The sequence below is a fragment of the Parus major genome, chromosome 5, assembly GCF_001522545.3.
Source record: "Parus major isolate Abel chromosome 5, Parus_major1.1, whole genome shotgun sequence".
Classification (NCBI taxonomy): Eukaryota; Metazoa; Chordata; class Aves; order Passeriformes; family Paridae; genus Parus; species Parus major.
This window is the reverse complement of record NC_031774.1, coordinates 5,719,256-5,734,741: the sequence shown is the minus strand read 5'-3', so window position 1 is coordinate 5,734,741 and position 15,486 is coordinate 5,719,256. Positions and strand designations below refer to the sequence as shown.

Sequence of the window (15,486 nt, the reverse complement as noted above, 5' to 3'; positions counted from 1 at the left end):
GAGACAGCTTGTCCCTTCTGCCATGGCTCTTTAAGTGTCTTCAGCCTTGGTTCCTACTAAATAAAGCTGATGGGTTCCACTCTGAATATCCCTCTGAATGTAATTTTACATTAGCCTGACAGTGGTAATGATAAATTTGAAACCTATTAACTAAGTTCAGCTAGGACTGAATATAGTAATTTTGAAGATACTGTGTTTCTGCACGGTCCATTAAAACAGGTAGAGAAGAACATTTCAAATTTGTACAGTGTCTTCTCATATTAAAGATTACAGTACCAAGTAGGGACAGTCACTTCAGGTGTCACACCCACAGGGGAAAAAAGTTACAATGCCATTTCTTTTTAAAGACCTTAATAATCAGAAATAAATCCCAGGGAAACCAGGCATTATTTAGCTCTGTCCTCACATGGCCTATGCTTTTTGGCTCTCTAAAGATTGTATGGGCATACTTTTCCTTAGGATTTCCTAAGGGGCAGCTTCCTTGTCCAAAATTTGACTCTTGTAGATACCATTCCAGGTTGATAACACCTCCAAGATATATAGAGAGCAGAAAACTTCCAGTTTCCTTGTTTTGCAAATCATCAAGTTGAATGTAATTCATAAGGGATTCATTAGCTTCAATAGTAAAAGGTTTCCTTCCTGATTATTGATGAGTTTGTGGGACAGGAGCTGAAATCTGCTGATATTGATTAAGAATGCAGTTGGCAGCTTTCTGGTTGGGAATAGTGTTAGGTGGCAGGGTACTTAGGTTTTGAGGTTTACACATTAAATCTTAAGATGCCTTTGAAAATCTAACTCTGTTTAAATAGCAAAAAAAGAAAAATTAGTATCTTACTCTTATACAAACAAAAACTTAACCCAGCATTCAGTTCAAATTTCTGTCAGGTTTACTCCGCTTTGTAAAAGTGCTGTACTTTTTGTCTCTCTGTTTTATTTTTTGGTGGTCTTGTTTTTCCACAGGAACAAGGTGGGTGTTTAGTAGACTAACAAATCCTGCTCTGAGAAGTGCAGGTTTCAGTCTTTCCTCCTGCTGGTGTTAGCAGTTGGTTGAAATTTTTAGCTGATTAAAGCTGCAGAATTTACTGTTACTATCTGGAAATTGCATTGTTTAAATGTTGAGGTTTTGGTAATAATGGGCCTTTTTAATCTTCTTTCTGCAGGCAAATAGGATACCATAAGTGGTTTCAGACGGAGAACTATTTTTTCAACAGTATTATTTTAATTTTTTTTTCTAATAACTACTAAAAACATCAGTAATATTTATCTTTACTGTTTCTCAGGGTCTGGGATGCCATTTTTTAAGATTAAACTATATTTCTTTCTAGCCTAAGCCACAGAACCCCTTATACTGTCAGCTGATCAAGGTTTTAATTTTCACAAATCAGAGGAAAAGACATTATCATCCCATAATTGGTAACAAATTTCATATATGCACTGACTGAGCTAAATTTTACACCAATTTGCACCAGAGTGTTCTTTCTCACTGTAAGTGAGATTAACTGTGCTCTTAAGGTAAAAGTGACCCTTCCTGTCATATTACACCACACCATTCACTGGAATATTTAGGATTTATTCTCCCTAAATCAGTTTGTTCTAAATTTGTCTCTCAAACCCTTTTAATGTTTCACAAGGTTTCAAAGAAGCAAAGAAATATAATGTTTCTCATATTCAACATGACATTTGTTAATCCCTTGGGACAGCTCTCCTTGTAATAAACCATCCAGTTTGCAAGAGCCAGCTTAGAAGAATTTAATTACCTAGCAGGGTGTTTTATTGCCTTGTAAAATCTTTTGTTAGGCACGTTGCTTTTGAAAATATTCTAAGAACTTTAAAAGTGTCCTTTTTATGGTGTGGCCTTCTCTGGGAATGTGCTTAATGTCTTCAGTTTGCATGGTAAATTTTGGGGTTTGATGACCATTTTTAACTGTGGCATTGAGCTTCAGGGCTGGCATTTTTTTTTCCACCCCCCTTCAATGAAAACATTTGTATGTGGCAGTGTCGGATGCACGAGACAGCTGGGCTGTTTCTAAAGAACTATTCTGCTCTTTTCCGTTCATTTGTTGCTGTTATGGGCATGCTGATTCCAAGCTAAGAATGACTCTTTGATGGGAGTTGATGCTCTGCTGAATGAACTACACTGCTTGGATGAGCATGTTTGTGAAATCAATTCCTGTGCTAGCAAATGCTACAGAAAGAACACTTCTTTCCACCTATCATCCTGCTCTCCTCTCTCTTTCAAGCTTGTATTAATTCTGTGTAGCACAAAAGTACTTGTTGATTTCAACAAATAATTGGATGCCTGTGTGGAGATATCTCTATGGTACTTTGAGCAAAGTAGGTCAGAGATAACATCTCAGCAATTCTCAGATGCTGGGCTTTCTGTGCTGGGAAATTCTCCTTCATACATTGCCATTGCTTATTCTGGTGCCATTATCTGTGCTGGGAAATTCTCCTTCATACTCTGCCATTGATTATTCTGATGCCATTATCTGTGCTGCAATGGTTCCCTCATGGGCAACTCTACTCTGCAGTAAAAACTCATTTAATTCCAGAATAATTATCAGAGCTTGGAGTAGAGAGTCAGTCATTCTTGTTCTGGAATAGAACATCAGCCTGGTGAGCTACTTGTGGGTAGATAGAGTAGAACACCGTATTTTGCTAGTTAAGCTAATTGTGTATTCCCAGAAACGCAATGTTTTTTTTTCTTAGGTGACTTCAAGGCAGAGAAATGACACATTGGTAGGACAAAATGATATTTATGTTCTCTGCCAAGTGTTGCTAGCAATTCCTCTGGGTGCCATGAGACTTTTAAGGAGATGGGTGCTCTTCCAGTGAGGAAGTGGCTCTGCAGCATCCACCATGCACAAGTCTCCACACAGAACATTTCTTCTCATTTGTGCCCATATTTCACCTGCTTTAAGTCCCCAGATACTGTAGCTTGTAAATGACTTGCATGTAATATATCTTTTTAAAACCCTTTTATTGTTGACATAAGGCCTAACTAACTAATAACAACGAAAGTTATCTGTGGGAACTGAGATGAATTAGGCTGAAAAGAACAACTTGAGATAAAAACTCCTTGGCATTCTGGTCTGTAAGGGGATAGTTTGAGCTGGAGTCCCAGCCAGTGGTAACACAGTCATCAGCATCTGTGGATCAGGTAGGTAGGGTTAGGCCCTACATTTATCTGCCTGCCATTTCAAGGAATAGCTAACCTTCCAGTGATTTCCATGACGTTGTTCCATGGCTCTTGTTGGGACTGTTTACATTAAAGCCACTCTCTCTCGTAGTACCAAACACAGCTCAATTGCCATTTCATCATTATAAACAGCCACCTAAGAACCAATAACAACTTTTTGTATTGCTATTAAATTTATATTCTATATAAAAGACAACAAAGGCATTCATTCACTGGAAGAAATTTAATCCTTCTTTGTAGGAGAGATCACTTATATTGTCTTCTCTTCATGTGTTCTGGTTTATTTTTGATTCAGTGTCCTTCATAAGGACATTTTGCTACCTGTTTGTTTACAGTTTCTTTAAAATTTTACTTGCAGTTCTGTAATATCTCACAGTTATATCTGCTTGCTTGTGTTCATGTATTTCTACTCAGCTTATTTTGTGAAATTTGTTGAAAACCTGAACAAACATTTTAGCCTGAACTGACATTGCAAAATTCTGCTAGAAGTACATTTCTTTTCAATCTGGATTGCAAATACTGAGCATTCCTGGAGCCAAATAGCATGCAGAGATACACTAATTACTGCAACAATTTAATTATATTATTTAATTACATTTAATGCAAATGCTGAAAGCTCATTTTTACAGAGATTTTACTTCTGTAAAAATGGTGAATTTCCATTGGGGAGTGATTTTTCTTTTCACAGCACTGAGGAAGGCAGAGATTTGAATGAGTGCCAGATATGCTTTCATTAATATTGCCATACTTTGTTGCAGCTGTGGCTTTTTTTATAAGACTTGAAATTAAAAATGTTTTCAATTAGATACTCTCAGAGTAATTTTCATTGCAACTTCCAATTTAGCGATTTAGATTAACCATGTGTAAAAAGGCAGAATGACTTTTTTACTTTTCTCCTTTGACATTTGGCAGCACTAGATGTAATGGTTGTGTGGTGTGTTAAACAGATCTCTGATGACAATTCATAGCTTTGGATTGTTAAATTTGACGTGTCATTCTGCTGTTTACCATGAGTGATGAGAGAGAATTTTCTGATGAGTATCCAAAGCTGTCAGCTTTAAAAGATGACATCGGTTAACCATTTCAAAAATCATTCATTTGCCTGTTCATCAGAAGAGTGTCTTTCCATCCCTGTTTTCCACTGACCTTGGAATGAGTAGGTATTAGTTTATTTTTTGAAGATAGCAAGGAATGTTCTATTAAGAGCAAAGGGCTGTTAATACTGAGAGATCAGGCAGCACTCCAAACATCATGTGGGCAAAATACTTAACTTCCAATAAGCATATATATTCTGAAATCTTTATTTCAGCCGCAGTCTCTTCACCTTAATCTTTAAAGCATCTTTTTGGTTTGTCAGCAGTCCTTACTGCACCAGTGCACTTCCAAAATAAACAAACTAACCCAGCAGCAAGGAGCAGAGGGCAGTGGGTAGCAAGTGTTTCTTGACAAGTCTTTTTGTGGTTTTTGGTACTGCAGCATTTGGGAGGAAAGTTTAGAGGAAATGGCCTGAGAAACTCCCCTTTCTTCCCTTTAATGTCCCACTTAAAGTGTGTTTACTTTCAGTTACTACTTCATACTTAGCTGTTTTCTGTCCTGGGCAGTGTCTCAGGAGCCAGGAGGTGAGGGTGGCCCCAGCACAGGGAATGCCCTGGCAGGGACAGTCCCATCCCAAAGGCTGCAGACAGGACAGGCAGAGCTGCCAGCAGGATTCCCTGCAGTCCCAGCCGTGGTGAGGGATGAGCCAGGGCCCTCCAGGGTAGCACTCAGGGTGGAAAGGAGATGCTGCAGTGCACATTTCTCCACTGGCAGATGAGCTGCCTACAGTGCCAGGATGCTCCCAGGAGATGGGCTGGGAAGCAGCACCTACAGCACAGCCCTGGGCTCAGCTGGAAGAAAGCCCATGGGCAGGTTGTGGGTGGGACCCCCAAGGAGGCTCAATTAAAGCCTAGTCCTGCCCTCAAGGCTCCAGTATCACAAAGTAATTATGTAATTTATCACCGTCTTTAATCCTCCTGGCCTAGGTTTCTCATAGATCATTTTACCTTTCCTCATTAGTAGCCTGCTTTCCCAAAGTCTGGTTCAGTGCTGTCAACTCTCCATGTGCTTCTTTTGCCTTTCCTCTACCCAGGATTAGGCAGCAGGTACATGGGGGTTAAGAAGAAAAGAATCTTTTATTTAATTCCTTCCCTTGTTCTCTCTGCGGAACTCTTAGACCAATGATCTTTTAATAATGTCCTTAAGCAGCACCAAGTTCCAGGTACATTGGTTCCTTTTTTTTTTGGAGCACTAAAAAACCATTCCATTTCACTTCTGAGTATTTTCAGGTCTGCAACATCAGCTTGGTCATCACATCACCATTAGAGGCATAAACTGCAAGGAGCCTTAGAGAATTTACTGGCAATAAGGTTTTGGGAATCTGGAATCTGACTGTAAGTTACCAGCTGGAGAAGTAATGCCTTTGATTACAAGCATTTTAAAGCAGAAATCAAATCTTTGCATGTGATTAAACAGTAACTAACACACCAAAGTCCTTGTTCTAATTTAGGTCCTTGGATTTAACTATTTGTGTGGTCTATGTAAAGCTAAATATTTCATTGCATTGTAAAATATTGTGGGTTTCCCCATCGTCAGAATATTTCTGATAGACTCCAGTGTCTTTTAAATGATGGTAGAATTACTAGATCAGTTCAGAATCTAAGTTGATTAAATAAAATAATAATAAACAACAGCCCAAATAAGCAGCAAGATTGACTAAGGCTAGAACTTTACAAAGAAAAGCACCAAGCCATTCTTACAGTGAGACACAAGAGCATCTCAGGCAACAGTAAGAAAAGGAGAACCAGTTCACACCAGTTCACTTTCCAATAAGGTACATCTCAACTGAATTGTAGTTCATGGTTCTTTGCATGGTGCTCATTCTGGGTTTCACTTTATTATTGAGAGGATGTTGGTAAATAGAATGAATATTTGCCTTATACTCGCCTCACATACCTCATTTTGTGGTTCAGCCTCTTTCTGCTTAAGGAGGTTTCCAGACAGACTGCACAATTTTAGAATTGTTTTTCTTTTTGTAATTTTTCATTTACTTCATTCTTCACATAATGTACTGATCAAAAGCATCTTTTTTTCTTTAGCACATGGCATTTTTATGTGATAGAGATTGGTAAGTTATGATTCATAGATTTTTTTTTCTTCCTCTAAGATCATAAGAGTGTGCAAGCACTCATATCAAGAAATATGGTCATACAAATGGCAAAAAGAAATCTGCATTTTCATTCATGCTACTTTGAAACTTATTTCCTGTGTGAACTTCTCACCATGAAGGCCAGATGGAAAGACATGTTTTACATTTTCATTCACTCATATAAATATATACGGGTAATTTACAGATTTGAAAAAGCTTGACTTGTCTGCATCATAGTTTACTCACATGCTTGCAAACTGCATCCTCGTATGGGGCTGCACATTGTAGCTTTATCCCTGTAACCTGCAGTGTTGTCCAGCACAGAACTGCTTCATGGAGAGGTTTCTTTTTTCCCCTTTTCTGAGTTAGGCTGCTGGTGGTGCAAGGCAAAGCTGGGACACTGCCCTTGTCTGCCTTGACAAAGCCCTTCCACACACACACCTCTATTATATTAACAAACTGCTGTTTGTTCCTCTTTTCTTTTCATCTCAGATCCTGAACTGATATTGCAATCTGTGCTCCCTTCTGTCTCCCAAAAATTACTTTTTAAATACTCTATTGAGGTTGGTAGTGAGTGCTTGATTTAATGAACATGGATGAATAATACTGAAATTAAAGTCATGTAGTTGTTTTATTTGTAAGCTTGGCATTTAGCTCAAAATTATTCTTTACAATTTATTAAGTTCAAGCTAGAATGAAATACCAGGTCTGAGAGTCCAGTGGATTTTTCTGTTTGGAGTGCTGACTCACTACAGCACTTTCTCCCCCATTTTTTTCTTGTCTGAATGCAAATTCTAGTACAAATGAATAATTCTTATGGAAAGGGAAAATCTCTAGGTTTTTTAAGTGAAAAAAACCTGGGGTGGGGCATATGAAGTATCAGGATAGATTTTCAAATCTAGTCTCCTACTATTTAAGATAATGTCAGTAGGGATTTTTAAAGCCACCTAAATGGGTAGCTGAACAGAAATTAATGCATTTTTGAGTGACAGCCTTTGAAATTTCATCCCCATATAGCTGCATTTAAGGTTCTTAATTTATTTATCCTCTGGTGCTGCCTATCATTGTTTTTAACTTTTTGATGTCCAGCAAAGAATGTAATCATATTGTAGTATCAGTGAATATTATTTAGGCAGCCAGTTTACCTCATTTTCCTTATTCAGGATTTCTTGCAGGAAGCTGTAAGTGGTTTTATGGGGCTATCTAGAGCTTGTGGAGATTGTAGGCTAGAGTTAACCTCGAGGTTTTCATCCTGCTGAGAAGGGAAATTCTTGTCAGTCTGTTAGACAATGATCCAAAGATGCAGTAGAGGGCAGAGGGGAAGACATTTGATCCCCTGACAACGTGGCTGGGGATAAACACTGCCTCTCTGACTTGCTTCATCTCCACAAAGGCAGCCTGGAAGGAATGCTGGCTTGAGCAGTTCAAAGCAGCACATGCTAATGACCAGCTGCAGAGTGAGTATACTGGGCTCTGAAATGGTCCTTCTTCCATCTCTCCAGGGCAGGAGAAAGCACTGGAAACAGAAAACAGGATTTTTTTACTTTGCTCCATATCCAAGCCTGCTGGACCAGCTGAGCAGGGGAAGTTCACAGACCTGTCCCTTTGGTTTTGCAGGCTGCAAGGATCCAAATCCTGGTTGGCCTGTTGACAGGAGCTTGCCTAAATGCAAGGATATAACCTTGAACTGCCCTGAACTGAATTTGTACAGAAAGCAAACTTTCTTTGGTGTCTGCAGACAACACCAGAGAAAACATGAGTGGGTGAGCCTTAGCCAAATAGCTTAAAGCTCAGAATGAGATGGTTTTGTGGTGGAGATGGCATGTTGGGATTAAATTTGGATTTATTATAGAGGTAGTACTTTAAATGTAATGGTAATGCTCAGAAATGTATCCTTTAGAAACAGGACATTCTGTGCCAATTCCTTTCATGAGCCCAGGCACTGTATCATTATCTTTATGATTTAAATCTTATTTTGCAGCCTCCATTGCTTGTGTCTGAAAGGCCCATTTACCACAGACAGCAGCCAAGGTATATGCTCAGAACGGCTGCTGGGCTGAAATCCTGCTCTCTGCCTCATGGAGTAAAGCAATGGAAATATTCCCTTCTCTGTCCTTTGATGCTCCCTCACCAAACTTATAATCAGATACCTCTTGCTTGAAGTTTTCAGGCAAAAGTAACTCAGAAAGCTTCAGGGCTTTACTTGTAAGATCAAAGAATGGCTAGCAAGATAGAGAAGTCTTTAACTTTGCAATTAATAATGTCAGAAAGTTTCATCCTTTGCTTGATTGATCATTGCTTTGGGCCAAGTAAATGGTGCTGCTTCTGAGTGAATGAATATGGCCAGATTTAAAATGATTTAGAGAACGGCCTGGCCACTTAATACAGGTCATTTGTAAAGTACTGAATTTAATTATAACGTGGATTATCATCTTCAAAACAATTAAAAGAACAGTTTTAATAGAGATATTGAGGTGTAAATATAGCATAGGCGCTGGGTTGGCAAATCACACTTATTTAAAGACTGTGGGGAGCTGACTCTGGTTCCCTGCTCAGTCTGAGGCTGCCATGCCCATGGAGAAGGACCCAGTGTACTGTCCTTTACGTGCCATTTGCCCTGGGCACTCGCTCCTTTGATTTTGTCCTACCCATTTCCAGTGCCCCCTTCCCCTCAGCAAAGGGATTGCAGTCCTGTGATGAGTGTTTGACAAAGACAGGCATTAAAAATAGGGCAGCTTCAAGCTGATTCTTTGGACTTCAAGCTTCTCCTCTAATAATTTAATGTATATTCCCTGAAGGACTGGAGCCCTTCCTCTGCACAGTGAGAAAAGGAGCATGTGTTTCTTGAGTGCCTCAGGTGCCTGCTGTGTTGTGAATGCAACGCTACTCATAACAGATTGCTGTGCTGGGGAGGGTAGCAGCGGGTTTGGGAGCTGCAGTCTACACAGACATGACTAAATCTGTTTCATCTTTCTCCTCTGAGAATCTCCCTGGCGTTTCTATTTCTATTCATGCGCTTGAAGGATTTGCTGAAGAGGAAAGTTGCTTCAGAGGCGAGAAGCTTAGGGAGAGTTTTCCCCTTCAGAGAGAGGATAGTGTCAGTCCACATGTCATGGAGAATCATTTAGTCTTTTGGGTGTTTTAAGAAGTTTGTCTGGATATTTTTAAAGTAATTTTTGGGCAATCAGTTCTTTCCCATAATGATCCTGAGAGGACTTTTTTTATCCTTTTAAAGAAAGTGCTTTAGGTTTGTGAAAAAGAAAGGGTTGGAGGCCCATGTGCCAGGGAGAGAAACCATGGTCACCACATGAAGCCAGTGGGGCTTAGCACTTAGGGGTGACCAGCAGCCAACCCCAAAATCTCTTAGCCCACCTGAAGTATGGGCTGTGAAGTTTGACAGTTTCTTTATGCATTTCACGAAGGCAATTGTGATATTTATGTAACTTCAAGGTTTGGTCTAGCCAGAGGAAGGAGTTACGGTGTGCGTTGCTTTCAGAGACTCAAATACTGACCTCGAAGCACATCGTGCTTTTAGGAAAATGATAAAGCATCTTTTTACTTTGAAAGCAAGGAACACTGTGTGAATTATGCTGATATTCACAGTTTATGCCATGTGCATTTTGTAGAGAGTCCTTCCAAGGAATTCATTAATTGGTGCCTGCTATGAAGTAGGAAGAGTTTTTAAATTCAGCTTGGGTATAGTTTCACTATAAAATGCATGGCCAATCTACTCATCATGCTGTGTTACACAATTGTGCAAGATGTGCTTTGAAAGTAACCTTCAGATGATTCCTTGTTTAGAGAATTAGGAGGTAGCTTTAGGCATGGATGCTAAAAATTCAAAATAAAATTCTTCTGCCTTCATGCTGCCACTGTTGATGATCATTCTGGCAGAGCTTTACTATGAAAAATGCTTCCTACAATAGCTCAGTAACAAAATAATGTTCTGATGTCTCTTTTGGACTGAAAGTTAGGAGCTGATATATTATTGTGAGGAAGAAAAATGTAAGGAAATATATCTCAGCTTTGAGAAAATCTTTCAGATTTTTACTACAGCTTTGCAAATTCTGGTTTAACTTGATTCTCCTCACTGCATGAATTGTCTGAAATACCAAACTCTGCTATGTTTGCTTTCTCTTTTATGCCTTTGCAAAGTTCTCAATTCATTCTCTCGTCTCTCTCTCTGTTTCTCTCTTCTCTCTCTGTTTATTTTCTTTTTTGGTGGGGTACCCTGAATCTCTGAAGCAGTGCAGGAGGCTGAACAGGAAGATGTAAAGGTGGTAGTGGACGCCCAAGCTCCGAAACCAACTAAAAAAACCAAGGCAGCAGCTGCGAGCTGTCAGAGTAGCAGCACCAGAAAGGAGAAAAAAGGGAAACACAAAGGTTAGCTGCATGCAGCTGCATGTCAGATGTTAAATTCATTGCTTTGCTGTCAATTCTCTCTCTCTCTCTTGTTTTTTATATAATTCATTTGAAAATCTGAAAATTGTCTAAGAGTAATTCCCTGACATTTTTCTGAGGTTGGAAAACATATGTGGCTTGGTTGTGTCTGGGCATGTACAGCCTTGGAGTCAAAAAAATTGTAAATGGAGTCTTTTCTAGAGGAGAATGTTTGTTCAAATTGCAGAGGAGGAAGAAAGTTCTGAAGGAAAGATGATGGTGCTTTCTTGCAGTGGTAAAAAAGAAGAGAACCATCCTACAAGAGTGTGCTTTTTTTAGATTATCTGAAATTAATCTTGTTTGGAGAAGCAGCCTTAAATTGCAGCTGCTTCTGTCCAGACTCTGAGTGAGGTTTAAGCTATACAAATTGGAGGTTAAGGGGACATCTTGAAAATCAGTTCAACCAAACAGACACACCATCCTCAAAGGGGTTTTTCAAGTTGTTACTCCAGTGTTACCTTGACCCACCTGGCTGGTAAATGGGAGGTGTTTGTATGAAAAATCTTCTGCAATGACTTTGTGTATGATTACACCAAAAAAATACACTATTGTTAATGACAAAAGGGTGGGTAGAAATGACATTGCCACTCTCAGATTTACAGTTTGTGCTAGGTGGAAGAAATAATGAGCTACTTTACTGGTGTTTAAATTATTTATTTATATATATACATGCATTCACAGAAAAAGAGAAGCTGTTGTACCACATACAGTTACATTTTATTTGCTGTGGAATCACTAATGAAATGAAATAACTTTCCAATAACTTGCAGTTCTTGAATAAGGCCACTGTAACACTGTCCTGCCTGGGCTGTGCTGTATTCCTGTCTTGTGCATGTCCAACAGTTTCTGCACTGTTGCTTCAGTGAGAAAGTAGTGTGTATCCTTGACAAGTCTCTTTAAAGATAGCAATGACTAATAAGGTTAATTATTGAGGTCAAAGTATTGGAGCTTATCTGTAGGGATTTTGCAGGACTTGAGCCTACCTTAGTAAAATCCTTTGCGTGTTGCAGCTTAATTCTTGAGTCTGAATCTACAGCATCTCTCTGTCTGTAGACACTGTCTGTAGAACTGTGTAGTTCTGGCTGCAAGGGAACCTCTAGGTAATACAGGCTTTAGAGGCTGGCCCTGAGCTAAAGGCTATTCATACATTTGAGAAAAGATGGTGTGTGTCAAAGGGAAAATTAACTGGATGTAAAAATTATTGGCAAAATAAATTAACAGAAAGCAAATGTTTCCCAGGTTAATGTAAAAAGTAATGACATTCTAGCACAGTAATGCAAATGCCAAATTTTATTTTGACGTACATCTTGCTGAAGAGTAAAAATTCTTTCACTAGTTTCAAAGAAAACCAGTAAAGGGAGCTATTTATTATGTGAGCTAGTACTTAAATCATGGTTACAGCATAGCCTTAAGACCTCTTTTGACACGCCTGTGTCTGTGCCTGTGTTCAGAACTGAAGATACTGTGCTGCACAGTTTTTTTTTATTATCCCACAGCAGGTAACACTGAGTATTTTTCTCACATGCCAGTTATAATCTAACTCATCTTCTGAAAAATCCCCCAAGCAGGCAAATGTTGGCCTATATTAATAAAAGCAAGTTGTGTCAGTGAAAGAAAAATCACTTTGTGTAGACCAGGAACTTTGGCATGTTGACACTGCTCCATGTGTTGGGAACTAATATTTTTAGCTCTAGAAACCTCAGCCTCTGCTGAGATTCTTACTGCTCATCCTGCTCTGCTATGGGAGCTTTTCCTTGGCCTTCAGCATTTTCCCATCAGTTCCAAGTTTTCAGAGAGTGGAGGTGTTATTAATCAATTATCTATCAATTATAGCAAAGAAAATGCCGAGTATCTCCTGTCCTGAAGTTCATGTTGATGATTAGAAGCAAATAAAAGTCAGTCAAAGTATGTTCAGAGCATACACATAGCACTTCATCCAGCTTGTCTACTTTTTCTGAGCACTGGGGTTTAGCTGTTCATTCACATATAATTTCACCCTTGGAATAATAGCTGGTTTACCTTTGGCATTTGTAAACTTGGGAGGATTATGACTGGATTTCCAGTCTTCCATCCTTATCAAAGCTGCAAAATTGTTTTTTTTGGATGTAAAAGTAAAACCAAATGCATCTTTAAAATTCCAGAGGGATTTTTGCTTATAAATCCACTACAGACATAGCTAATTTTGAATTTGGGAACTAAGAAAATGCAAATAGTAACAGAACCCTATAGTAGGACTTGTATTAATTTTCAGTTATTTTTAAAAATAAATGTGAGTCCTAAGAAAAGATTTTTTTATAACAGTATTGAATGGATTTGCTGATAACTTCAGATCTAACCATGCAAATGGATGAGGGGGAAGTGGTTTTATGCCATGTTTAAGCACAAGAGATTTTGTTGAAGGGAGCTCGTTGGTAATTAGAGCAAATCTTGGGAAATTTTAGGTTCTGCTTTTAGCTTTGCAATTGCTTCAGGTTTGTCTCTGCTCTGAGTGTAACCTTTGTGTGTCCTGTAAATGAGCAGGATGAATGCTGAGGGGTGAGTGCACTTAACATGCTCAAATGGCATTTGAAAGGTTTTTGTTACTATTTAGCTATAGTGGACCTTCCCTTTCTAAGCATAGCCCAGCTCTTTGTGTTTCAATAAAAAAGAACACTTAGACCAGATCCTATAAATAAGAAGCTAATTCAGAGCAAAAAATTGTTGAATTATACATGAGTAGCTGTTGAAGCTGTAGTGTAATGACTGCACTCTGGTTTTAGATGTGTAATGCTTTTTTAAGTGGCTTGAAGAGTGATGAAGCTGTGATCAGAACAATGGGCTGAAGACAAACACGAGAGAAATATCAGGTTTAATGAGGTTACACTGGCATAGGAAAAGGAATGTAGCTAACTGCTCATGTCAGTGCACTTTGTAATTCTCTGATGGGTAACAAGGTATTCAGCAATTTTTTCTAAATCTGTGATTATTACTGGTATTTCTTACTGGCAGCGTGCACTGTGCCTATTTTTAAAAAGAACCATAATTTTTGTGGGACAGAGCCTGGAACTGCAGTAAATTGATGACATTTTGTAGTAGCTTAGCTCATGAAACTGGTATTTCTGAAAGCTTCAGTCTCACAGTTTATTGCTTGGCATAATATTCAGTATTGGAAAAAAAACCCAAACCAGATGTAACAAATGCATATGTAAAATGGTTGTCTTTCAAATGGAGATAATGGATGAAATTCTGGTTTGATTTGTGGCAGATTGGGGTGATTCAGGATAGCAGTGAACCCAGTGTACAGCATCACTAGGTGGTTCAACACAAAGATCATGCATGTTATTGAAAACATTTGCAGCAGGAAGCTATGAAAACTATGTACCCTACATAATACCACAAATCCAGAGCATCTTTAGCTATCAAATATCTTGATGATTCTTTAAAAAAGGAGATTCATGAAAGCATTACAGGTCCATAATGGTGTCATTACTTTGGTGGGCTTTCCCCCCTAAGATAGAGGAGGGAAACTTCTACAAAGAAAGTGCATTTTTTTGGTTGTGTGAATGGAGCAAATCAGGAAGATAAAATGGAATGTTTGAAAAAACCCAGAAAAACATGGGAAGCCAGGAATTAATACAAAGTGAAATCTGATATGAAAAGTCAGGAATCATTCTGTGAAAAGTACTTGGTGGTTGGAAGGGTTTGCTTTTTCTTCCCAAAACTCTTGCACTGAGACTATGAAAGTGCATTCTGGGAAAAACCCTGCTCTGAACTGCAGCAGACAACATAAATGAAGATCTCTTTTTCATCAGTGAATTTAGGAACCTGGATGTGTTTAAAACATCAAAATAAACAATACTTTAGCTGAAATTTTCCCCTTATGCTATACCTTGAATGTAAGTGGTACACTGGGTATTTCCTGCTGGCTGTCTGGGAGCCAGGATGCCAATGAGCTGCTCTGACACACAGGGCTGTTCCTGCCGGGGTGGCTATTCCATGTTTTGATTTGGTTGGCTTCTCCTGTGTTTCTTCTCTCCCTTTCACGCCTGTCTGAGTGTTTTGATTTGTGCATCCTGTCCCGTTCTCGTATGTAACAAGCAGCTACATTAACACTGGCTGGCTCAGAAAGCAGCAGCAGTTGTTGGGTAAGAAGCCTCATTTCTCACTGTAGCACTTCCTTTCTGATGGGGGGAGATCTGTAAAGCAGATTTATCTCGACTTCCCTGGGCACTAAAGAAAAAGGGTAGGACGGACAATAAGTGAATTTCCTGTTATTTCTAGATCTGACAAACCTTCCAGGATTTGCTTTGGCAACACATGAACTTGATTGTGAGGAAGTAATTTTGACCTCCTAAGGATAAAGATTTATGAATGTACAGTTCCTGTTTACTATTTTGATTTCATCAAAGTGAATATAGAGCTTAGTGCTCAAGTACTTGCTTTTAGTGTCCTGATCTGGTACTAGCAATAGTCTGATGGAGATTTGGACTAAATCACCTCTAGATGTCGTTTCAAAAACAAATTTCCATTTGCTCCCTTTCCCTAAAAATGAATCTCTTTGTGATTTTGCAGTTGCTTGAACCCCTATCAGTGGGGTCATATCAGCTCCTATGAGAACAGCAATATAATGGGAAATGGCTTAGAAAATATTGACAGCAGGGTTTGCTTTAAGCCAGGTTCTCTA

At 38.9% G+C, this 15,486-nt stretch overlaps 1 protein-coding gene across 7 annotated transcripts in view; it reads left to right on the top strand.

Annotated features, from left to right (window-relative positions):
- The window catches only part of TUB (TUB bipartite transcription factor), a 76,700-nt gene that overhangs the window by 30,573 nt on the left and 30,641 nt on the right, over positions 1-15,486 (top strand). For 3 of the 7 annotated variants that reach the window (XM_019006917.2, XM_019006918.2, XM_015630272.3), the window contains exon 4: positions 10,629-10,766. The exons of 2 other annotated variants lie outside the window; for them this stretch is intronic. In XM_019006917.2, the coding sequence (XP_018862462.1) occupies positions 10,629-10,766 (138 nt within the window). The remainder of the gene's footprint in view (positions 1-10,628; positions 10,767-15,486) is intronic. 2 more of the 7 variants (XM_019006919.2, XM_019006916.2) reach the window with 1 other exon arrangement.